Below are 24181 nucleotides of genomic sequence, written 5' to 3' on the forward strand. Positions count from 1 at the left end.
TTTCCAAGAGAAATTTTGTGGCTAAATTTGGTTTGCTCACAGAAAACTTCAGCAGGGACTGGGAAGTTGGTCCCAGTTGATAGAAATTTGGATGAATGTAAAACTTGAGGCAAACCTGAAAGAAAACCTGGACAGAAGTTCAACTTCCAACAAGACGATGCCTCCAGTCAGGAGCATTTGTACCGGCTCTCCCTGTCTGTGTTTCTCATGGAAGAATTTCCTCTTTTTAACAGATTCACAGACATTATTTCAGGAAAAAAAAGAAACAATAGATATTTTCAGCTGGGTTTACTGCTCAACAGCTGTGCTTTTGGCTTTTATTCTTGTGTTCTCTTTACAACATACAGAGTCAAAAAGATGTTAGCATCCTTAAATTATTATAAGCATTGAAAAAAATCTAAGAAGCTCCAGTCGTTTCAAATCAAAATGTTAATCAGAGACTATAGCTAAAACAGTTTATATCGCATATAAATAATTTTACAAGGCATGTAAATATCATTCATGTTATGTCAGGCATCTGTGTGGCTTTGCTTGAAAACAAGAAAACATTGTAACGAATCCATTTGACTGGATAAAAAACAGCGACGAGTGAAGGAGATGAATGTGTGGATTTCAGCACCACCTATTTCTGTTATGAATTTTCAGGGAAAAGTTCAAGTCTGCACTATCTGTCCTGCATATCAAGCTCGCAGATTACGATCCATCTTTGGCTCAGGGTTGGGATGGAGCACCTTTAAAAGAAAAGCTCTAGGGGGAAGAGCAGACTATCTGTAGTGATACATACAGATTTTTTGGCAGGGCTTAACAGGCCAGATAAGTCTCTTCCTGCAAAGCTTTGCTTCCACAGCAGGCACCTTCTCTGTGGTTTTTCTTTTCTCCCCAGCCATGTAATGATGAATCTGAGGCTATCCGCTCTCACTCTCTGCACCACAACCTCAATTTTCTTCCATCTCCGAATAAAATTCACCCAAGAGACAGCCACACAGTACCTGCCATAACACACAAGGCCAGAATTATAACGGCATATTCTATAGAGTACTATTACATTTCTTTCCTGCTTTGGTAAACATCTTCTCCATGTGTGTACACATGTAAAAACTGCCCCAGAAAACATTATTTGCTTCACTTACTGCCATTGCTTGGAATTATAACAAATATATGTTTTAAACACTCCGTAACACGAAACACATATACATAAAACACGGACCAGAAGAGAGCTTGCTTGAAGGATAAGTTTCTGTTTGACGTCTTGAGTGCAGGAGTGTTCCTCTGCCAGTAGGGGGCGTTGGAATGTGTTTGGCTTTCAAACCAGCAAAAAAGGAGGGCAAAACAGGGTCAGGGACAAAGGGGAAGTGGTTGGTGATCATTTAGTACCTTTGCCATTTTGTAACTATGCAGTTTGGGTCGTTTCGTATGAGATGGACCCAAAAGGACCCATCTGGTACAGGACATTTCATCCAGGCAAATTATCACAAGGACGTTTCAGACCTACATTGACAACTGATAATTTGAAGTAGTTTACTGTCAGGGTGGGCATTTATTGTATCATTTATCATTCATTGTGATCCATTTTTTTATTATGATAATAATTTGGATTCAGCTCCATGATAAACTCCAGTTAATGATTTTTGAAACTTTCAAATGGTTTGTTTTGTTGGGATTGTTAGCTTTAATATGTTTCCCCACAGTTTATTCACCGAAAGCCTGAATATCAATAAATTTGAAAATATGATTATATGCTGTGACAATTTGAAGTTTATTGACATAAATTACACTTATTTATGTGACTGGTGACCTAAAGAAGCAAATTGGAGACTTAAGTCCCTCAAAACAAGGGATGTGTATTTATCTTATTGTTAACGATACAAAAAATGTAGTAAACACTGTAAAACAAATCAATAAATAGTTCTTACTGTCACTTTTATTGTTTTAATACCACAAAAAATTGTGATAAACTTTAAGTCTATTTCGCCTACTCCGATTTTACTAAAAGATTTTATGATTCCAATAAATTATATATAAGCAAAATGTCAGGCAGAGTAATCTCAGTTCAATCAGGGTTCATAATCTGAGATATTTCATAAAAGTCTGCAGTCCATTGATATAAAGGTTGAAATATGAAGTCAAATGCAAATGATAAAATACATTATATATAAAATTCAGTACTTTCAATTAATGCTAACCCTTGAAATTCTTTGTTTACAGGCACTAAATGACAATAGGTACAGAATGCAGGTGTTTAACTGAGACCCAGACTTAGGGGAGAGTCTCGCCTCCGGTGTGTTTGAAGGGCAAAGCGGGAGGGCGTTTTTCGTCAATCACTGGCAAAGATGGAGGACGGCGCAAAAGAAACGCCTGCCTCCGAGTTTGGAAAAGAGAGTAACGAAGAGGAGGAAGAGGAGGAAGGACGGATGAGAGTGAAGCATTGAGCTGTAGGCCTGCCAGTCAGATAAGGAGCGGCTTAAAGAGTAGATTGGATTGTGTATAGACCTTTTCAGTGGGGGAATAATGCGGCGCGGTCTCAGTAGACAGCAGGACAGGGAAGAGATAAAGGGAAGCCAAAGACATTGAGGATAGAGGCAGCGAAACTGGGGGAGATGATTCCCAAGATGGGGGCAGAGATGAAGTGGAGACGGCGGTGGAGGCAGGGGGGAGATGCGGTGAGAGATATCATGTTACCAGCACACACGAAAATAATTAGGAGAAACGTGCGAGTGGATTAACTGGACCAAAAATAACTCGGGAGCTGCACCTCTTTCCCGGTAAGACTCCTGAGAGCATCCATCCGCCGGCTGCTGGAGGCCGTGACGTCATTCCAGTTCGTCAGTCACTGGCCGCTGAGCCGGCCGCAGACATTCTCTCAGGCACAAACAGGAAGGAAAAATAAAAAATAAAAATCACCTCCACCTCCAACCCCCCCTTGTTGGTTGAAAAATGTGCAGCTGTTACTGTAAGCCTGTGCTCTCTTATAGAGGCCAGAAATAGCCCCCCTTCAGCCTGGGCAGGGACACAGCGACAACCTCCATTAGCTCAAATGTGAGAGGATTGAATCACCTCCGAGCTCCGGGGCTTGAACTTCTATCTGCGTCGGCTGAGAGCAGGAATCATATTTCTCTCTGGCTATCACGCTCTGTTTTTCCTCTACGTGAAGTCCAGTGTGCGCTGGCAGCTCCGCTCGGTGGACGTGATTGAGTCGTAAACATTAAAGTGAAGGGGGAAGATTCTAAACACATGAGGGGTGGTCTGTCGAGTTATGTGCATAGCTAGGCCTTAAAGACTTTTACAGTTAGCCCAGTGATCGCAAACGCCGTCTTCGATGAGGCGTTGTAAAAATTATTTGACACTGTTGCACAGTGAAATACGGGGGGCTATTCTTACAGCCAGTGCTGTCTTGAGAGAGTACAGATAATGGAAAAAAATGGGGGTTGCATCAGGCTGGGCAGAAAAAGAGGGAGCAGACTAGAGGAGTGGAGGCAGTCATGGAGAAGTCAGACCTTTATCTACAGGAGCAAGAAAAAGAGGGGAAGGAAGAGAAAGAACAGGACAGAGTGGTTAGCATATAAATCATTTCTGTAATTTGAATTAACAAGGAAGTCCAGAAATTTATTGGAATAGAAGGAAGAAATGGGAAGGGACAGGGGTGGGTGGGAGAAAATCAGAAATCAGCGTAAGGAGAGAAAGCTGGAGTTTGACACATCGCTTCTGGAAAGGAAAGAAAAAAAGAGCAAATTGGCTTGTCCCCGCAGCCAGGGATTTGTGATGCGTATCGGACGCACTCAGAGAAAAAGCTTTTTTCAGTGGATAGGATCACAATGAAAGGAACCAGAGAGGCAAAACCCAGGGAGCAGCCTTTTTAGATTTTGTTATCAAGCCCAGGCCGTCTCGGGGTCTCGCTTCAAATGGCATATCTTATGACCTAACAAAAGCAGTCAGGGAGCCGGCCGGTGTTAGAGATTATCGTGACATCTGGGCCCACGTACAGTAGTAGCGTCTACATTCTGTCACAAGAGCAGATATGATTTAATATATTTATTCAGAGACTCAGGTGCTGTAGTGCTGGATGTAAAGTAGGTTTGTGGTTTAACTCTCGTTATTTGAAGGTGAACCGTTCGGAGAGGCGGGAGAGGAGGCCCGGCGGCGCCGACCTCCTGGTCCCTGCCTCACCGCTGGAACCTTCCTCCCCGTTTTGCCGGGTCAGCTCCAGTTCAATGGTCATAAGCACCCGACCAGATCCCTCTTCGCCGCCGCCTCCCCCCTCCCTCTCCGCCCCCTTGATGATGGTTTGCTGCTGCTTCTCTTTGGGTCGGACCTTCGCCGCCAGTACCTGGTGCAGGGGCTGGAGCAGCCCGCCCCAGCCCTGCCCCGTATCCTATTTCTTATCCTTGCGGGACTCCTGCTTCTTCTTTTCCGAGGCGGCCGCCTTCATCTTGGAGGGGTCAGCGGGAGGCGCGGGGCCCTGTGGGCGGAGGGGGAAGAGGGGGGAGGAAACAAGGGGAGGAGAGTCACTTCAGGAGGAAAGGAAGGCAGCAGGAGAGGACGTGAGAGAGGTGAGAAGATGAGAGATGGAGTTAAACTGGACGGGCGGAGCTGTGTGAAGAGAGGAGAAAAACACATTTAGAGAAGTGAGAGATATAGATGGTGGAGGTGGGGGTGGGGGAGACGCAGTCCTTTTAGGGGAGGGGGTAGCAAGTGAGAGGGGGCGGAGTCCAGAGCTGTAAGGGGGTGACAAAACAGGTAACCATGCGTTAGGATGGGACACAGTGGCAGGCAGACTCCATACACCTGTGACAACTGAGTGACATTTGATCAATAACACACAATCATCTCCCCCCACACACACAGCCAGAGTGGGTTTTCACAGCCAAGTCATCAAAAAGTTTGACTTTGAATCTCAGAAATGTAGGGATTATATCCAAGGAGATTTATTAAATACGTTGGAGAGCAGCTGGATTCTTCTGATACTAGATAGTAATCATGTTTCTGGCTGCAGACGATTGTTTCCAATCTGACATCTGGGCCCAAAACATCAATTTTGATTGACGTTAGGATGCATTGAAATTGGTTTATTTCAGAAAACTACAATGAAAACACTTTTTTCACATCACATGAGTCACATGATCAACAACCAGTTGTTACTACTGGTGCAAACCAAGAAGTAGAAGTTAGAGGATGATGGCGTGGCAAGCTTTTTAACTTTTTTAATGTGAGATTTGAATCCATCTCTATTTTTAATTTAAGCAATGCTGGGGTTATATCCCGATAAAGATCATGCAATTATGTTTATGTCTAGAATAAGTTATTTCTAACCAACTGGCATCCTTCTTTTGGATTCCTAGTTTGAAAACAATCAGCTTGTTACGATAGCATCAGTAATATCAAGAGAGTATGTTTTCATTTAAAAAAAACAAAAAAAAAAACGGGTAAAGATTAGAAGAGAAAGGATGTTCTCCATTCCCTAAAACAAGATTTATCTGATTGACTAATTGGGAGATTCAACCAATTATCTGCCATATTTTCATTCATTTTCTTTTCTTTAAATTGCTTGTACTTTGTCAAACGTCTTAGACATCCCAGATGGTTGAATGTGGAAAACCATCTGCTTCCTCTGATTGGGGGAATAGAAGTCTCCAGTGTGTAGGAACATGTTTACAAATGTTTGAATTTCCATTGCCTTTGGTCTTCTGTTGTTTATGGTGAATATTTCAATGTGTAATTTGGATTCAGAAGTCTGAGCAACTGCGGCAGAAACTAGCGCTATGTTGCAGGACACTTTAACACTTAATTTTAAAGTTAAAAGTTTATTTTGTATTCTTAAATTCAGAGTGAAGCAATTAAGATGTTGTGTACATAAGTTATTAGCCAAGTACATTTATTGGCATCCCTAAAAAGATGTGCAAAATTTCTTACACATCTTACACTAAAAACTGTAGAAAAACAACTTTAATTAGTGGAAGAGAAATCCCATCTTTATAATACATGTATATTTTTAACAAAATAAGGGAAGAATTATGGATACCCACAACAATTCCTGTAAAAATAAAATTTTACTATTTTTCATTTCTAATATTTTATACTGTTGAGATATCAAAATTTGTGATGCCAATCAGGTTTTTAGTTTAGAATATTTGGAATCGTATATAAGAAAAAAGCCACTCATTCATATTTGACCATAAGTGTTTAAAATACTAGAAGCGTGTCAAAATAAGTTGTAATTATTTTGACACCGAAATCAATGATGATGGTTAGGAAGGATAAAAAAACAAAAAAAATACAAAACCATAAAGTCTCCAAAACAAAACATGTCAACTGACTGTTTAGAGGGGATTCCAGAAAAAGTAAATGTGGAGTTCATTACTCTCTTTTCATACACTGGATTTTATAACTTTAAGGGTTTTTTTATTACACATCTTTACTTCAATAAATGCTATCAGTTCAAGCTAGAAGCAAAGAAGAAATTTAGATTATTTATAGCACTGTGTTAGATTATTCTGAGTAAGTCTGTTTACTATAATTGAACATTCCTGTTATTCTAAATCCAGATTTTGGTTTCATTTACGAAATGTTTATATGAAACGTAAAAACTTCTGGTTATCTAGACATGACTATAAATCCCAATATTAATATGTCTCAACATCTCAGACACATATTTTAAGTTTAAAAGCATGGATAATAACTGATTCCAGTTCTGAAAACCCAGGATATTACAGGACACTGTCAAATATAAACTGGTTTCCTATTCTTTAGGGGAAGTTAGCATAATTTCCATCATGATGATGATGATCACTTAAACAGAATAACAGATACTTGATCTTAAGTCATCCATTATTTCTTTGCCTTTGCCTTACAAGAAACCAGATTTCACAAGTGGATTTGGTCAAGTTTTGATAAAAATTTATTTAGACCTGAAATTTATTATGTCATGTTCACTTTAAACACTTTGTTAAAGCCACACTGCACAATTTTGTGGCTCAGAATAAATGCAAAAATCATCCACAGTAGTGAGAAGAAGGCCCTCAGAGAGCTGGGAGAACTTTTTTTAAGGGTTACTAAAGTGGAGTACAGGACAATGTGGCTCTTTGAAAGCCAAATAAATATATAAATTAAGGATGCACAGATGCATACCAATACATGCATTTTTAATGGATATATGCTGTAGAATGAAATATCAAGTGTTTTATATTCTATGTAAACACAATATTTGGAATTTGATTCAAACTTGGACAGGACTCCAACCAGCATTCTGATTGTCTCTTCATATTCAGATCAAAGTTGGAGGAAAAAGAGAAACTGCAGTATATTTGATCAGGGAACTATTTGCTTACTCAGCTTTGCATTGATTTTTGTTGTTCTTCCAAACCCGTATTATCTTTAAATATTAATGGGACCTTTACTTTTGTAATACCACATTTCACTCCCACTCGCTCTGCAAATTGTCTGTGCAATATATGAGCATTGTCTGAAACCATCTGCAGGAAAAGAAAATCTATAAAAGGAAGAGCCAGAAGGTGGAAAACTCAAACGCTGCGTTGCTTCAGCACAACAAATCCATCATGAAGGACTGAACCAGGAGGAGATAAGGTCGGGGCTACACTTAACCTCACAATAGCTGTATTCCAGTGCATTAACCTGTCAGTTAACCTATTGAAAAGTATCACAAGTGTGCAATAATGCTCTAATGGAGCTTAATGAAACTCCACACGCGTGTAATAGTTTTACAGTATTGTGCTTCTTTAGATGCTCTTCCACAGGTTGAACTGTGGACCGCTCCATTGTTGTGTTCGCAGAGTAAACAGAGTGAACAGGAACGGATCTGAAGCCCGGAGACTGAAATAATTTGGCTCTAATACATCAGCTTAGTCAACGGTGGAAAGCCCACTTGAGGCTGTTTCCACCCACTGAAGCTTCAACTAATAATACCCCACTGATTGCATTATAGAATTTATCATTTTTAATTATCCACCCTGCAAAGGCAGCACACGATTGAAGGCGCCTGCTGCAGCAGACACCCAGCTCAGCGGGGGAGCGGCGCAGGCCCAGCCGGTGTCATTATCTCCGATTATACTTACATTCTCTCATACATCACTGCATTGTTTACCACTAGGCTTCCTGCAACAGGCTCCAGCATTTTGTTCTGCAGAGCTCCCACGCCAACGATGGGCCTGCTTTGTAAAGACACATCCCAAGCGGCTCAGGCAGAATGCAGCACCACCTTGGTTACAGGGTGGGGAGGAGGTGGAGAGCGCACTTCAAAGGAAACGTGAGGTACAGTGGAGAAATACGGAGAGGACGGCGGAATGGGAGAGAAAGTGGCTGCATCCCCTGCTGCATACTAAAGAGAGAGGAGGTGACAGGTGAGAGGGAGATTGAGAGGTAGATGTGGAGTGAGAGGTAGTGATTTCCTGTCCGGAAGGAAAGTGGATCAGAACCCCGAGGACCTGAAGGAGGGAGGAAAGGAGAGAACTGGAGAGGGAGGAGGATTGAGGAGGAAATTGAAGGGGAATCAACAGAGTGATGGGGGGGGGGAATTAGCTTACAGATAGATGGATGCTTCCCATGGTCAGCAAGGAAGCCAAAGGAAAGGAAGACAGGAGGAGTGGATGAAAGGAATCTGAATGAGAGAAAGAGAGTGCGGGTGGGAGTGAACTGAAGTGGGAGGCAATAGGGAGACAGAGAGAGAAGAATGGGTGGGTTATATATAAAAGTGTGTGTGTGGATGTGTGTGTGAGCTCAGATCGATACCAAGTGCACTCAATTATCATTCCAGAACAGTGTGTGTGCTTATTGTAGGGAACTTTTCCCTGAGTGGGGCTGCAGGAGTAAAGTCTTCTTCCACAACAGCCTCTAATGGGGGGAGCGTGACGGCACACACCACCCGGCTCCCCAATCCCGTTTCCACTTCCTCACACAGCGTCCGGGTTTGTAGTACAAGCAGCGCAAACCATTAAAGCTGCAGTAAGTAACTTTTATTAAAGTTTTTTTTTTTATTTTTTTTTTACATATTTGTTGATAATCTATGAAAAAAATTTAGCTCTCAGTGCTAACTACAAACAACCAATCAGAATCAGGAGGCGGGTCTTAGCGCTTTCAATCCCAATCTAATGTGGTTTATCTTCCTCTCTTCCCCTTTGCTCTCTGCTACGCTGCCACTAGCATAGCCTGTTGTGAATGCTAATTCTAGTTACCATGACCACTGTTGACGGAGGATAAACAATTTTCCTGGAAAGGTAAGTTGTTTCTCTGCCATTAGCACATTTAACAGCAAATACATGACATTGATTGACATCGCTAAGACCCTCCTCCTGATTCTCACTAGTTGGTTTTGGTCGGGATCGGTGCATTTTTCAGACAGCAATGGTAGCTCAGAGACGAGGTGGAGGAGATGGATCCTTCATAGATTATCTGTCTCATAAACTGTCACAACATGGTGAAAGTTTTAACAAACTTAAATATATTCTTTATACAAGTTACATTCTGCAGCTTTAAACAAAGACAGTAAGGTTGATAAAATAATAATAATAATAAAGAAACTTGAGTGTCAGCAGAGCCTCCTAATCAGGGCTATTTGATCAAACAGTCGTTTATAAGCGGGCCATAAAATCCCAAAGGTCCGACTGCGTGTGGCGTAGCAACAAAAACCAAATCATCTCAGAGGAGGAGGTGTGGAGGGGAAATAAATAAACTGAAATATAAAGCAGAGCGACCTCAGATAGAATATCTGCTTTTGCTCTGTGTTTGTCATCCGAGCACAGGCTTGCAGGAGAGTAACTGTAAATGACAGCGTTGTCAAATATCCCAGTGTCCTCTTGGCGGTGAGTTATTTATTCATATATGCACTGTCACACGCTGCAGGCACTTGAGAGCAGCTCAAGAAAAACCTGACAATCACACGACAGTAGAAAGGAGAGCGGAAGACAGGGGGGGGAGAAAGAGGGGCTCCGCAGAGATGAGGGAACTTGTTTAAGGCAGGATGGAGAGTTGTGGGCCCTCAACGTTCTTGCTATATGGCTCCAAGGAGATGCACATGTGTGGCAGATATTTACTATTAAGACATAATCTTCAAAGCAAATATTAAGAGTTCATCATGAGTCTGGCTTTATACTGACTACTGATTATCACAATGTTCAAGAAACTATGTTTAAAAAACAGGAGAACATTATTTCTGTAAGTTTAGTTTGCCAATAATTATCTGGAACTACACTGAAATATGTTATGAACGGAATTATTTGCAAATAATTCAGTTCCTAGTGCTAAGCTAACATTAGCTTAGCATGTCAGAAAACTGCTCCACTTTAAGAATAACAACAATAATCACTTTGCTCATGATTTGTTTGGCTATTTATTCTTAAAAAGGCTGAATCTACTTCTTCAAAAACAAACTTCCAAGTGTGCTTTTTGTCACATCACATGTAGGATGAGGCAGGAAATTCTTGTTACAGATCTTGAGAGCCATTGACATGCAACTTTTAAATGCATTCCTGTTTTTAAATCAAATTAACAGCTCATTACATGATAATAAGTTCCTTATTTTACTTGTAGCAATAATATTTTAGATTACTTTAATTTCTTAATTAGTAATGTCATTCAGTCTCTCTGAGGAAAGCTATTAGTGCTATCTAAAAAGAGTAATTAGAGATAGGTGTGTGGTTTGATTATATGTTACAATGTGTTGCCATACCACCGCCTCGATCTACCTGCAGCTAAATGACAAAGCTGTCACAGCAGCACCTTTGATTTCCCGACTAGGGTATCTGCGCGCCTCTCCATTTTCAAAGCTGAGTTTTAATTGACAAAAATGCCTTGAACTTAAATCCCTTGACGTACTTTTCTTCCCCCCCCCCCTCATTATCAGCACGCTGCTTCTAGTCGATTACAATACTCCCACGCAACCCTGCAGCCCACCACATCACCGCAGAGTAATCAAACACAACTTGCCCTGGTGGCTTGTTTTCACAAAAGCATACAAGCCACAAAAAAAAAGTCTGATTAATCCACCTCTTGAGGCGATCGAACTCCCACAAGAAAGAGAAGGGGACAAAAAAAACACAAAAACATGGCTGTTACGTAGCAGCTGCGTAAAAACACTGATAACAGTCTGGACCATAATAGGCCCAGTGATTTTTTTATTTGACTCCCAGTGAGCGAAATCAGCAGCTCCTGTCTGTTTCCCCACTGCGAGCAAATCACAGCTCTATTCAGTCCGCAGCGCCGGCATTAGTCCTCGTAACCCAGACTGGGTCATTTCACAGCCGCTGCTTTGATTCTTTGGCCCAGGGCTGTTTGAGACCCCCCCACCCGGAGGGAAATGAAGGAAAGGGCAAAGGATAGAAAGGCGGGCTGAATGCTGAGACAGCAAGAGGATTTTACCAGCTTGAATGCGGTTATTAGAGCTGGAGGGGGCGCAGGGTTTGAATGGCATGTTATTTTGTTGTTGTACTGTTGCTGTGCTGAGTGTGAGGCCAAACTGGAGATCCCTGGACTGCCATTGGGGAGAATGTGATTATAACAGAGTGCTGCTATGCACCGTCATGTCAGCGGCACCGCCATGCAGAGGAGATGAATATTCCCTTTGACAACAAGCTTCCTCATCCCAAATTCTCTCAACAATCGATGAATGCTGTTGAAATTTCTCCAAATCGTCATGTGATGATGACAGCAAGCCAATCTGTTGCGCTTGTTGTTGCAGATGGGACGCATGTGTGGGAGAGGAGGGAGAAGGGGAGGAGGATACTGAAGGAGAGGGAGGAAGAACAGGAAGAGGAGGAGGAGGAAACTTGCCTGTCTCTGCTGTGATCCCTCTTTCTTTTTCTTGCCATGTTTGCTGGAGGGGACAAAAGAAAGACAATGTCAGGATGTCGAATCTATCTCTCCCTCCAGTGGTCACAGGGCAGCACTGCCTGCCAGCTATCATAAAGAGACCATCATCTTAATCTACTGGCCTGTCTCAGACACAGCCCCCAGGTGCCAGATGTGTTAGGATGGGAAGGGAATTTGCAAGCCGATGGATCCATCATCGTCATGATCTTGTGGATTATCCACTCAGAAAATGTCGCCTCACAACTTTTAATCCTCCTACTTTGGACCTATGCTTGCTGTTTTGCAGATTAAATCTAATTGAAAGCTTGTTATCAACTTCCAGTTTCAAAGCTTACAAAAAGGAAAAAAAAAACAAAGTAATGTTGAATTGCACTTTGTAAGGTTATCCGGACTCCTGCCACTTGTAGAAAACAAACAAAAGTTTAGAAAAAAAAACAAAGAACAGACATATGGTACTAAAGGTACCACAGATAAAAGCAGAAATACTTTAATTTATGAGAAGTTTTTTTTTTTATTTACATAAAGCATTCCTAGTTTGATAGCCAAAGATCTTTCATGGTGTATGGTTGTTGAAGATATTTCAATGCTTCAAGAATACCAACAGGTGGTGAAACAATTTTTATCTAAATTATTCAAGATGCAGGCAACACTGTCAGTTTCACTTTCAGCTTGAACAATTCCAAGTTGAGTGAATCTTCATAAGCAAAGACAGAGCATTTGCATAGTGTTAATGGTAATTTTGGGTAGCCGCTGTGACATTTGACCCACTGTTGCATAGATTCTGTGCCAGTCAGCTGTAGCACTCATGTTTAAAAAATATGTAGCATCCTGGCTTAGCTAGTAATCAACTTATGGATGCTATGCTAAATGTAGAGTAAGTTAAAGTTGTAGGGTTATTTACCAGGTCACACTATTGAAACCTGAAGCAAAGTGTGATGGGTTGTTAAGATAAATAATGTTAAGACCTATTTGAGGCACTATATTAGTTAAATAACCTTTGTACATTGTAGATTTATTTTTCACCAATGTAAGAATACATCTAGTGAGTCATTACAGTGGTTTTTGTTCTTGTTGCAAAAGATTTCAACCAGCAATGTTCCACTATTTAGTCAGTTTCTTGCCTATTTGTAATCAAACATAACTAATTTAATTGCTCTGCGTCAAGCTACTCATCCAATTTAAATGCAAGTGCAGATATTACACATTTGTTTTAAAATGCGGCCCTGAAAAACTAAAGTTTTTTAATTCTTATCTGGTCCAAAGAAACATCTTAGACTACATAGCCCAAGTATGCCAGGCAAAGGGGGAATGGGACTCAGCCTTGCTCAAAGGGTCTTGGCCAGACATGTGTCGGTGCCAGGAATGGGCTCCGGCCTCTGCTCCCGCCCCCTGCAGAGACCCCACAGTCTGGGCACTGACCTGACGTTAAGGCTGAAGACACGACGCGCCACCAGGAACCTCATTAGATAGTAGATGACCACAATCAGCACCAGCAGGCCCAGCACCACACCGATGATGGCCCCCGTGATCACACCCGCTTGGATGGGCACTAAGAGGGGAGGAAACGAGGAGGAAGATGGGATAGAAGGACAGAGAGAATCAGATCAATACAGATAATTTGTGAATAATCAGAGGGAGATATGGATTGCCAATGAAGGAGTTAGGATGAAAAGCAGTAATATATTACATTAGAACAGAGGAGGAAGAAAGGTTGACTAAAAGATGAAAATATTTAAATACAGAGAAGGTAAAAAGAATAGGGGGATAGAAGGAGAGAGAGAATATGGAGAAGATGGGAAAAATTGGAGAAAGTGAGAATGAGAATGCAGAGTGTGACAGCAGCCTAAAATAAAGATTGAGATAAAATTGTAATCGATTTCATTTAATGGTGCGACAACGTCTCTGATAAATATTCTTTTGCTTCCACTGAGATCAATTTCAAAGTTTGGGACGATTACACCAATCTAAAAATATTTTCTTTCCAATAGGACAAAAATGACTGAGTTATAAGACGATATAAAACTTTTCACAGAGGACCTGATCCCTTTCACAACTTGGTTTCAAGATGACAGTGGTTTGCTTAAATATGATTTCATCAATCAAATCAAAGCAGTTTTTATTTGTAAAGGGACTTATTGATTACGTCAATAAGTCACTCCAGTTTTTTGCAATTCCACAGATGTAAAAATTTATGCAAAATCAACCAATGCTTGCACTTTTTTGCGCTAACTCATAATTGTGGGTTTATTGAAAAAATGGTCCAAATCATTAGGTTTAAGTGATGCCACCTGTAAGTGGGAGTATTTCTTACTTCTGTTATAATACTGCCTCAGTCTTCACCTCAAATTAAGATACGTGATCAAAAAGTCAAATTTACTGTCAAAAATTAGCACAAATATTGCAAAATTTCTTGTAAACATCTATAAAAAAGTACAAAATCAATGATTTTGAGTTCAAAAATGTCAAAAAATCCTGAAGTGACTGATCAATATTACTTTCATTTAATATTACTTAATTTTAAGAAGTACTCATCTACTGCAGAGACATCAGTCTATTAATATATTTATAGTTTGTTAATGGGTTTTATGGAACCGTGGCTATAAGAACATTCATGATCTTGATGTGATCCAAAATGAAAATGAGCTTGATACGCCTGATAGACCAAAACAAAGTATAAGGATTTAGATCTGAACTTCATCTATACCATCTTCATAAACATCATTTGATCAAACAAGTCCCTTAGGAACATTTAAGAGATTGTGGTTGTGATGAGCTCAAGCAGTATGAATACTGAATGTTTGCAAAGCACCATGATGGGATCAGAGCAGCTAACTCACAGTTCTCAAAGACCAGCAGCCGGACGCTGGAGGGGCGCCCCACGATGTCAGGGGGGTTCTTGGCGTCGCAGGTGAAGGTGCCGTTGTCGCTGAAATCCAAGTTTTTGATCAGGATGGAGCCATCACGACGTTTCGGGTTCCCCACGAACTCCACCCTGTCCTTGAACACGCCTTTGTTGTCAGTGTAGGCCTCACCACCGGCATAGTGGGCGATCTGGGGATGACAGGGGAGGAAATACTGACCAATAGCACTCAAGAGTACCTGATGGATCTGGATCTCTGGAGTGAAATTAATCAGGAATCATTCTATGATGCTTTGAATAAGTTTGCAGGGTTTTTCTTTTTTGAAAATGCATTTAAAAAGATCCAGATTTAAACCTTCATATAAAGGATATTCAGACCTAAAGGTAGCTGCTGAGCCTGCTGCAAAAGCTTAACAAGGTCAGCATGTATACATGCATTAATGCATCAAAATGTGAGTTTAACTATTCGTAATATAAAGTTTTATCAAAGTACAGCACTTAAAAATGTACACTGCACCAAAAAAATAATGCATTTTCATCAAAAGTGCAGCTTTTGAGTGATTTTAAGTTATTTTATTTTTGACATTAATTATTAAATACTGAAAGATGATCATTGTCTCCCAATATTTCTGACTAATAGAAAAGATTTGTGATCCAAACTATTGGTAACAAGATGTTATTAAAATGAAGCTAAGCAAAAATAGATCTTACAAATCTGCAAATAGAAAAACAACAAGTATCAAAAGCATTTGTTTATTTGAAAAGAACCACTTTGGGCATCAGAGCCAACTGTTAGAAGTACTGTACAGTCATTTTATTCAACAAATTAGAATATGTGTTTCGATGTGTCAGATTTAAAGTATCTTTTCAAAAGTGACAATCTTAAACTGTTATTTAAACATACTTTTCAAGATACATGACTATATTAAAAACATTTTTTTCATGGTCTGACGTAATATTGTAATTTTAAATGCCATTTAGCTGTACGTGGAAAATTATAAAGGCTTTCAAAGGTCCATCTATGTGTAATAGTCTACACATTGTGTTTCACATACTGATAACGTTCCTGAAATAAATTGACTTCTCAATAATATTCTAATTTATTAAATGGGTCTGCATGAGTCATTGGTATTAGAAAATATCCAGGATTTAAACTACAGACATAATAAAGATCTAGACTTATTATGTCTATGGTTTAAACTCTTAAGCTTCACAATCCCACACACAGACGCACACATTTTAGAGTGTGTGTCTGTGAATTAGAGAAATTCCAGTAATAGCCAATTTTATTGTTAACACAGAGATAGAGCAACCCTGTGCACTGCTAGCCAGCTGGCTGAAAGAAGGCCATAACAAGTTTCAGTCCATGAAAATCACTGACTAGAAAATATTCACTCTTATTAAAATAACTCTATTAAAACTACAGCTGGCAAACAGGGAGTTTATTTAGCAGGCGACTGTAGCCTTTACTTAAGAAGCTAAGCAATCAAATGTTGCTATTTAATCTACCAATAGCAGCTTCTTTTATTTATGTTACTCTATTAAATGAGGAAGATCATAAAGGAACAATATTCTGTGAAAATAACCTCTTCAAACATTCAATTTCACTGCTGAACTCTAGCAAAATCAAAAATATCTTAAAGATCTGTTTTAGTTTCATTACTGCAATACAGTGGACTGTTGGTGGTGGCGGAGGCTACGAACCACAGCCATCTATAAGTCTTTAATATCTGCGAATACTTAAGACCCCGTCCAAAAACATTAATGACTGCCTGTTTGTCATAGTTCATACATCAAATATACCTTAAGAAGAATTAATACATACTGGAAATCATCTTAGCCCCATTAGCAGAATGTCTCTAAAATCAATTACCACACTTTGAAAAGATGAACACAGCATGGAAAAAGAAAGATGTGCGAAACAGGTAATCTTTCAAGGTGGGGAAAGAAAAGAGTTACTGAAAATAGGATGGTAAATAAAATGAAAACTCAGTTTCAAAGTGAAGACTCTGCAGGGGGGACAGATGAAGGCGAAGGAGGAGAGGAGAGGACGTAATGAGAGAGGACAGAGGGACAAAGTCTGCAGGGCTGGAGAGGAAGAGATTAGGTGAGGTGGACAGAGGGAGGCATGGTCAGGATGGGGAGATAGAAAGATTAGAGATAGAGCGATAAGAGCAGGGAGAGTGAAATTAAACTCCAGCAGGCTGCTGCAGGAGAGGCAAAAAGTTTCTTCAACTAATGCATGTTGGAGAAAATTAAACTCTCAGCTCTCTGTCTTTATTTTAAAATCCTTGAAGAAAGAGCCCTTCAGAAAAGCTCAACATTTTTTGCTCCTCTTTGTGCCTGGCAGAGGCAGACAAAACAAAACAGAGCTTTGACAGAAAATGCAATCATTGTTTGCAAGACTAGATGCCTGTTAATGGTTCTCATTGTGACCAAAATTTGGCCTCAAGTGGTGAGTAGGAAACACACAAGGCTCTTATTTAAGCAGAAAAGAGAAAATAGGAGCGCAGGCTCTTTTTGCGGCTCTCTGTAAGAGGTGTTTTCAGCCAGTAAATGCTCTATTATTTCGCAAATTGTTGCCATCTTTTGTTTGTCTGCCGTTGGCTCGTGGACATGTAGTGCACTGTGATTTATTGGAGCTTCTTTGCTGAAACAGCTACAGTTCTGATGAGGGTGGAGAAAGCAACTCGAACATCAATGTTTGAAGAAGTTTAAAGAGTTTCTGTTGAGAGAGTTTGGAGCATGATTTTTATGATTTTTCTAGTTTTTTTTCTAACCCATGCAAGCACAATTATGCAGCAGCAGCTGTGGGTTTTGTGTAACATTGTGTGTGTAAATGTAAATGTAAATGTTTGCATTACAGAGACGGTGTCCCGCGAGCCGTCTGCTCTGTATCTCCAGGTGAAGGAAACATCGTCGGAAATGAAGCGCCAGGAGAAGAATGTGCAGGACAGTCTGACGTCTGAGCCCACCAGGGCGTGGCGCTCCCAGCTGGTGTAAACAGTAATGGCCTGGGATGCCTGGGGTGCTGCAAGACACAAAGAAGATGCAAAAATGTATTCTTTCTTATCAAATCAAAGCGGATCTATTATAAAATAAATTCTTATTTGGCCGTTTCAAAATTCTCCAGATTGTTGAATCAGATTCAATGGGCACCCGTTACCTAGCAACCCAAGTGGAACTCAAGCGCAATTCATCAGCTGGTTTTACCGTTGTTTGTGCTGCACAATGGCTGCTGAAAAAGACAAGTGCCTAGCTGTTGACTTACTATTTAGAAACCACTTGCTGTATTCTTGTTGGCTGTGCAGGAGACTCTACTTCCGCTTGTTTGCAGCCATTGTCACATGTGAGTGTAAACTTTGTGTCGGGGCGTGGCCAGCAGCAGTTTATTTGGATTTAAAGTGACAGGACGCCCTAAAACGGTTTGTTCTGAAAGGAGCTCAAAACCGGCAGAACTGACCAGATTAAAATCTCTTTATCAAAAAATAATTTTGTGGAAAAAAATGTAGATAACATGTTTTGCATAGGCCACAAGCATATCCTAACTTCTTCAAGGAAGCATAATATATCACCTTTGAGAAAGAAATGTTAAAAAATCAGTTTTACCAGAGATGTAAAACAGAACATTGGGTTTTATGGCTGCTTTTGGTCAATTTGACCAATTACATAAAACCACATTCATTAGTAAGATCTTAAATCGATATTGTGACTCTCAAATAATTAAATATGCACTCAGATTGACTAACTGTACATTTAGTGGTGCCTCCATTGATTCACACCAGCAACTGTTGAAATAAGATTTGAATTTCTGAAAGTCAGAGGCGACTATAATTTTCTCCATTAATTTGGGTAATGTTGACTTTGCTGTCTGCATTGCTTATGCTTGGATAACATTTAATAATCAATGCTAATTTGGTTTTAGCTGGAAAAAAAAAACTTAAAAAAAAAATAAGCAAATACTGAACTTTCTAGACAAAACACTTCACTCAGCATCTCAAACAACTTGCAAACTTCCAGCCAAGTGTACCGTTCAACAGTGATAACGTCTACATGTGGATGATCCTCTGCAGGTCACAGCATCCTCACAGCCGCAGTTTATAAGCTCTGAAGTCACACAGAGCGTTCTGCCTGTTTCAACACCCACAGAGTAAAGTTCACAGCTTTTGCTGCGAGCGTCCTCCAGCGATATAAAAAAGCCCCCGCACTGCTTGTCAATGAAATCAGACTTGACATTTTTAATTAAAATTCTGACAAAAAATATATATGTCTACAAATAGCTGACAGGAAGGAGTTGGATGGGGAAGGGGGCTGTGTTTGACAGCCAAACCTCAGTTTAAAAGTCATAATATTAGTACACCGTTGCTTTTCAAACCAGGAGACACCTGCTATGGCGAAGTAACACAAATGGATGATGCTAGATAATTTACTGCACTGTAGTGCATGTAAAAATGAGCAGGTTCTAATGCAGGACAGGCAAGTTTATTAGCATGGTGCCTTTCCCACGCTAGCTAGATTAGAGTGCTATTAAGAAACAGATGTAAAGAAAAATGTATTAAAATAAAGATTAAAAATATACTTTCGGAAAAAAGGCATCACATTTAAAGAAACAGTAAAATGCAAAAAACAAACTACAACAAATGAATAGAACTCAAAATGAATTCATAAAATATGACATTTATGGGAAAGCTGCAGGAAACAGTAATGTTTTCAGCCTTCATATGAAGGAGCCAACAGTTTATTTTGCATTTCAATTTTTCTACAGCGTAGAAACTAAAGACTGTTTCCATTTTTTAAGTTTGGTACTTGGAGCACTGAGTGAAGAGGTCTTTAATAACCTAGATGGATTATTTTTGTAGAAGCAACTCTGAGACGTATATATAGGTAGTGCCGACCAAATTGTAAAAACAATCTGTTTACAAACAGGAAGCCAGTGCAGAGATGTGACCTCATCAACATAACCATCTGAAAATATAAGCTTTCACCAGCTTTTCTGTTTTAACAGGAAACCTTTTATCATGGTCGTGCATTTAAGCTGGCAGGCAGCTGATATATTGATAGACTAATTAAGGATGGTAAAATTTAGCTCTGAGCTCAAAACAACAACCATGTTTCATACATTCTTTTTCATTTTTAGAAAGAAAACCTAAAAATTAAAGTGCTTGCATTTTTGGACCAAAAACAGTAACTTCTATAGTTTTTCTCTGCATTAAGATTAAGGACATCCTGATGCATCTTCTTAATAATTCACTCATTGGGTGACTAAAGAACAGTGGTCATGTGGTGACACTGAAGAATTAGGTTTAGTACAATTAACATTTGGTAGTAATACTTTTTCAAATGCTCTACAACTTAAGATAGCAAGATTACATAAATCTTTAATAAAAAAGTGGGCTGAGAATGGAGCCTAGTGGAATGCCATTGGTAATTATTGTGCATTTTTTCTCAGATTTGTGACTTTCAAATAACACAAAGTATAGAATAAGGCTAGCAAGGAAAACTTGGACCAGTTTAGCTCAGTACTTAGCCCATCCCACCCACTATTACATTCTAGCAATCAGTTTGCTTTGATTAACTCTGTGGAGATTTTAATGAACCGCAGTTCAAATCAATGCAACACAATTCCAGAAAGCAACTGGAATGCCTCAGTTAAGTACTAATTCAGTGCAAAGAGAGGTTTAATTCAACGCTAAAGCATCTATACTCCCCTTATTTTCATCAAGTTCATTAGTTTTCAAGTAAGCAATCAAGAGAAAAGCTTCTCTCATTTAACCTTTGACCTCACGTCAGTTGGAAAATAATTTCAACGCCTTCGCTGTTTTAGACAACTCATCAAAATAAAATTAGAAAAAGTGAAAAGATTTTGTTTTTCTTTTTTTACCTATTCCCAGGAGGACCACTGACGCCAACGCCAAAACTCTCAGCATGGTTTTCTGGCTTCTGTTGGAGCTCCCCCCCAAAAAATGGACAGACGCTGCGAATCTGACAGGACTCTGCCGAGGAAGAGTCCCAACTCCACTGGGAGCGTGAGAGGAAGGAGGAGAAGGGAAAAACCAGAAAAAAAAGAGAGTGGATGAAGGGGAGCAGAACGCCAGGAGGGACAGGACAACAACAGAAACTCCACTGTCCCCTGGTTTATACCCAACCACACCCCTCATCCCAGGCCCGGCCCGGCCCATTCCTCCTCCCTTCCATCCTCCATTGCTCTGCATGTTCCTCCCTGGAACAAATTAACACACATTATCCGTGGAAGTGGGAAGAAAAAAGGCACCTGCGCCGTACAGTAGCTGAATTAATTGTGTGAACAATGGGCGACTTGGGGCGAATTTGCAAACTCTGAGCAGCATTTCAGCATGATGGATGCAACATTTTAAATTAAACCCTCGTCATCCTGTGATTGAGTGCTGATTAACACTTAGAGTGTAGGTGAGAGGGAAGCATGGCCATCTGCAGTCGATCTGGGTAGCTCATGATTAAACGTCACAAAGGGAATAATGGGAAGTTTGGTTTCTGTTTACTGGGAGGATGAAGGAGATCCTCCGACGGGGTCAGTCTAGTGCTCTCTCCTCCATCTCCATGTCTCACCCCTGTTTCTCCTCTGCGTGCACTTTCACCGGGTCTGAGGCCAGCCGGTCAAACAAAGCCGCAACTCTTAGCTCGCCGTCCTCCCTCTCTTCAGATTCTCGTCCTTCGCTGGCGTCTAGCACTCGGAGACAATGGGGCATGAGGGGGACAGGGGCTGACTCGTGTTTGCCTGTCTGTCAATGGCGCTTTCTTCATCCAGTTTTCTCTTTCTCTTCAGCCTCCTCCTGCTCAGACAAAGCTGTTTATTCACATTGCAGTGCCCACTCCTCACTTTTCCAGTAATGCAGACAGAGAAGTAGAGCCCTGCTATATATAGATGGGTTGATATGAGGACAGGATGCAAAGATGGCAGAGAGATTTCAGTTTACATTTTTACTTATTAAAGTGATCGGATGTCATCTTAGCCGGGTTTGACTTGGAATAATTGGTGAGTTGCCACTTTGCTTCCTGCTCCGTCTGCCTCTATCAAGACACTTCATCCGCCTTGCCTGCTGGTGTCGGACAGAAGGCCTGTAGCCCCAGGGCAGCTGTGGCTACCATCTTGTAGTTTGTATGACGTGTATTAGGGCCATAGCAGATAGAAAAAAACGACTAAATTTACCAGAAGAAACTCCGAAATTAGGGGCTGTACAGTGGAGCAATTGGTAGAGCTGTTGCCTTGCAGCAAGAAGGTCCTGGGTTCGATCCCCGGTCCGGGGTCTTCCTGCATGGAGTTTGCATGTTCTCCCTGTGCATGGTGGGTTCTCTCCGGGTTCTCCGGCTTCCTCCCACAGTCCAAAAACATGACTGTCAGGTCAATTGGTCTCTCTAAATTCTCCCTAGGTGTGAGTGTGTGTGTGAATGATTGTGTGTCTTGTCTGTCTCTGTGTTGCCCTGCGACAGACTGGCGACCTGTCCAGATTCTCGTCCTTCGCTGGCGTCTAGCACTCGGAGACCCCGCCTCTCGCCCGGAATGCAGCTGGAAAGGAACCAACAACCCTCCTGACCCCATTAGGGACAAGGGTGAACAGAAAATGGATGGATGGATGGATGGACGGATGGAAACTCTGAAATTTTGAATTTGATTTCAAAACATTTCTAGAAAATTGTGGGAATTTCTGAGTTCCAAAAGCAGAGAATTTTTGAGTTTTTTTCTTGAAAATTTCTAATATTAATCTAAAATTTTTGAGTTTTTGGGTGGAAATTTACTCCCTTTTTCCACCTAAAATTAATACACCATTTGAAAGGATTTGAATGTGTGCATGAAGAGGTGACTGTAGTGTGAAGCGCTTTGGGGTCCTTGACTTGATAAAGTGCTATACAAGTACATATCCTTTACCATTTTATCTTTTTATAACTTTACCTGCAGGGAGTCATTAGTTTTTTCTGTTTTTGTCTGCAAACTTGTTAATAATCCCAAGGTGGAAAGTCCCCATTAGTGACCGTTGAGGCTTAGAAGTCAACGCCTGTCAACCTGGGAGGGACTTTAAGGCTATTTCCAAATAATCTGAGCCCATTTCTCTAAGAAAGAATAATTATTCACAGGTGGAAAACATTTAAGTCAGCTGCCAATCTTCTTAGTCATTGACATTGCTGCAAATTCCCTTCAAGGTCAGAACATAACTGTTCAGAGAAATTGTAAAAAGCCCCAAGGGTTTCCACTCCAACTCCACAGCACTCCGACAGAATGCTAAATGCTAAAGTTTGCCTCATGAAAATAGAAAAAGAATAGTTGCAAGGTTTTAGGAGAAGGTCAACTCTTTATAAAAATATGAAGGCATTATAAAATACAACTGGTTTGGATCTGAATAAACCAACAATGTGTCAAACACAGTAGAGGAGGGGTGATGATCTGGGCTCTTCCTGCCTCTACTTTCTTCTCTTTATTATTTATTTGCATGGAGGCAAGTGTAATTATGAGCAAATGTGAACACTATAACATTTATAGCCTCAGCAATTTTGCAAGCCACATCTCCAGATGGCTTTTCACAACATAAAACAGTTTAAAAGACTCTAAAGCAGCACAGAAAGATAAAACATTTACGGTGTACATTTTACAATTACATTAAAAAGGACCACAATGAAACAGGTACCATCATAAAACCATTGTCATGATTCTGGCTGTAAAACAATGACACCTCTTCTTTAAAAAAAAAAAAAAAACGCTCCCTCATGTTCAGGGTCTTGTTTTGAATGTCAGAATTTTTTCTATTGGATTTCCATATTTTCAAAAACAGTAAAAAAGCAAATTATTTTGGTCTTAATCTGAAGATTTGCCAATATGGAATCAGTTTTGAAGTCTTGGGTAAAAATTTTAAACTCAGAATATGCGGACCAAACTGAGTCAGACAGGAAATAAAGGAATATCAACAAAAAGAAGAGTTGGGAAAAAAGAATCAGTCCTACAGAAAAAGTAGAAATCCTTCCGTATGTTTTCTTCATTTTTGCATAATACACAACTGTTTTAGGATTGTGTATATTACAGGTTGAAAAAAGAAGCTGTTAACATATTGTTATTAAAATTTTTCCTGACATTTAAAAATGAGGTAAAAAATATATATTACACTTCTGCATGGCTCCTTTTATTATACATCATAAAAGTGTTTCCTTTAGCTGCTAGCATGACCACAGAAAACCTGCAAAAATCACTGTCCCACAGTCGTCCTTAAAAGCAGAAAGTGATTCAGAAGTCAACATATGATCCGAGTGAGAGAGTGAGAGGAGGGGATTTAAATAAAGATGTCCACTCCATCCACTTCAGCTAATTTTATTCAAGTTCAACATTCAGAGCTAAAACTCAAGGATCTCTTAGGATATAAGCTGTTAGCCAAGACGGCAGCACATCATTAAGCAACAAGTCGGTGTAAAACCAAGACATACTTTAATTTATTTATTTCTGCCACTTGTGACAAATCCTAACTACTCGTTCATCTTAACACCTCA

General features: G+C 40.2%; 1 protein-coding gene across 3 annotated transcripts; it reads right to left on the reverse strand.

Moving 5' to 3' along the window:
• Positions 1 to 273: 273 nt before the first annotated feature.
• On the reverse strand, positions 274 to 20891 carry mpz (myelin protein zero). Of its 3 annotated transcripts, XM_044135368.1 has the most exons (7): positions 20556 to 20891; positions 17539 to 17705; positions 14652 to 14865; positions 13234 to 13363; positions 11776 to 11818; positions 4325 to 4456; positions 274 to 3500 (listed from the first exon to the last, which is right to left on the reverse strand). In XM_044135368.1, the coding sequence occupies exons 1-6, from the start codon at positions 20884 to 20886 to the stop codon at positions 4370 to 4372; spliced, it is 972 nt and encodes a 323-aa protein (XP_043991303.1). In that variant the 5' UTR covers positions 20887 to 20891; the 3' UTR covers positions 274 to 3500; positions 4325 to 4369. The 3 variants fall into 3 exon arrangements, with proteins under 3 accessions (XP_043991303.1, XP_043991305.1, XP_043991304.1); XM_044135370.1 differs by lacking the exon at positions 4325 to 4456; XM_044135369.1 differs by lacking the exons at positions 274 to 3500; positions 4325 to 4456 and adding an exon at positions 4464 to 4712.
• Between the last annotated feature and the right edge of the window lie 3290 nt (positions 20892 to 24181).

Source organism: Gambusia affinis, linkage group LG12 (assembly GCF_019740435.1).
Source record: "Gambusia affinis linkage group LG12, SWU_Gaff_1.0, whole genome shotgun sequence".
Lineage (NCBI taxonomy): Eukaryota > Metazoa > Chordata > Actinopteri > Cyprinodontiformes > Poeciliidae > Gambusia > Gambusia affinis.

Bases quoted from the DNA above. Each gene is read 5' to 3' on its own strand.
- mpz (XM_044135368.1), bottom strand. From the start codon at position 20,886: ATGCAGAGCAATGGAGGATGGAAGGGAGGAGGAATGGGCCGGGCCGGG. The intron at 13,364-14,651 runs GTGAGTTAGCTG...CTCCCCTCTTAG, and splicing joins GCTGCTGGTCTTTGAGAACT to TGCCCATCCAAGCGGGTGTG. The intron at 4,457-11,775 runs GCAAGTTTCCTC...CTCCGCCCACAG, and splicing joins AGGGATCACAGCAGAGACAG to GGCCCCGCGCCTCCCGCTGA.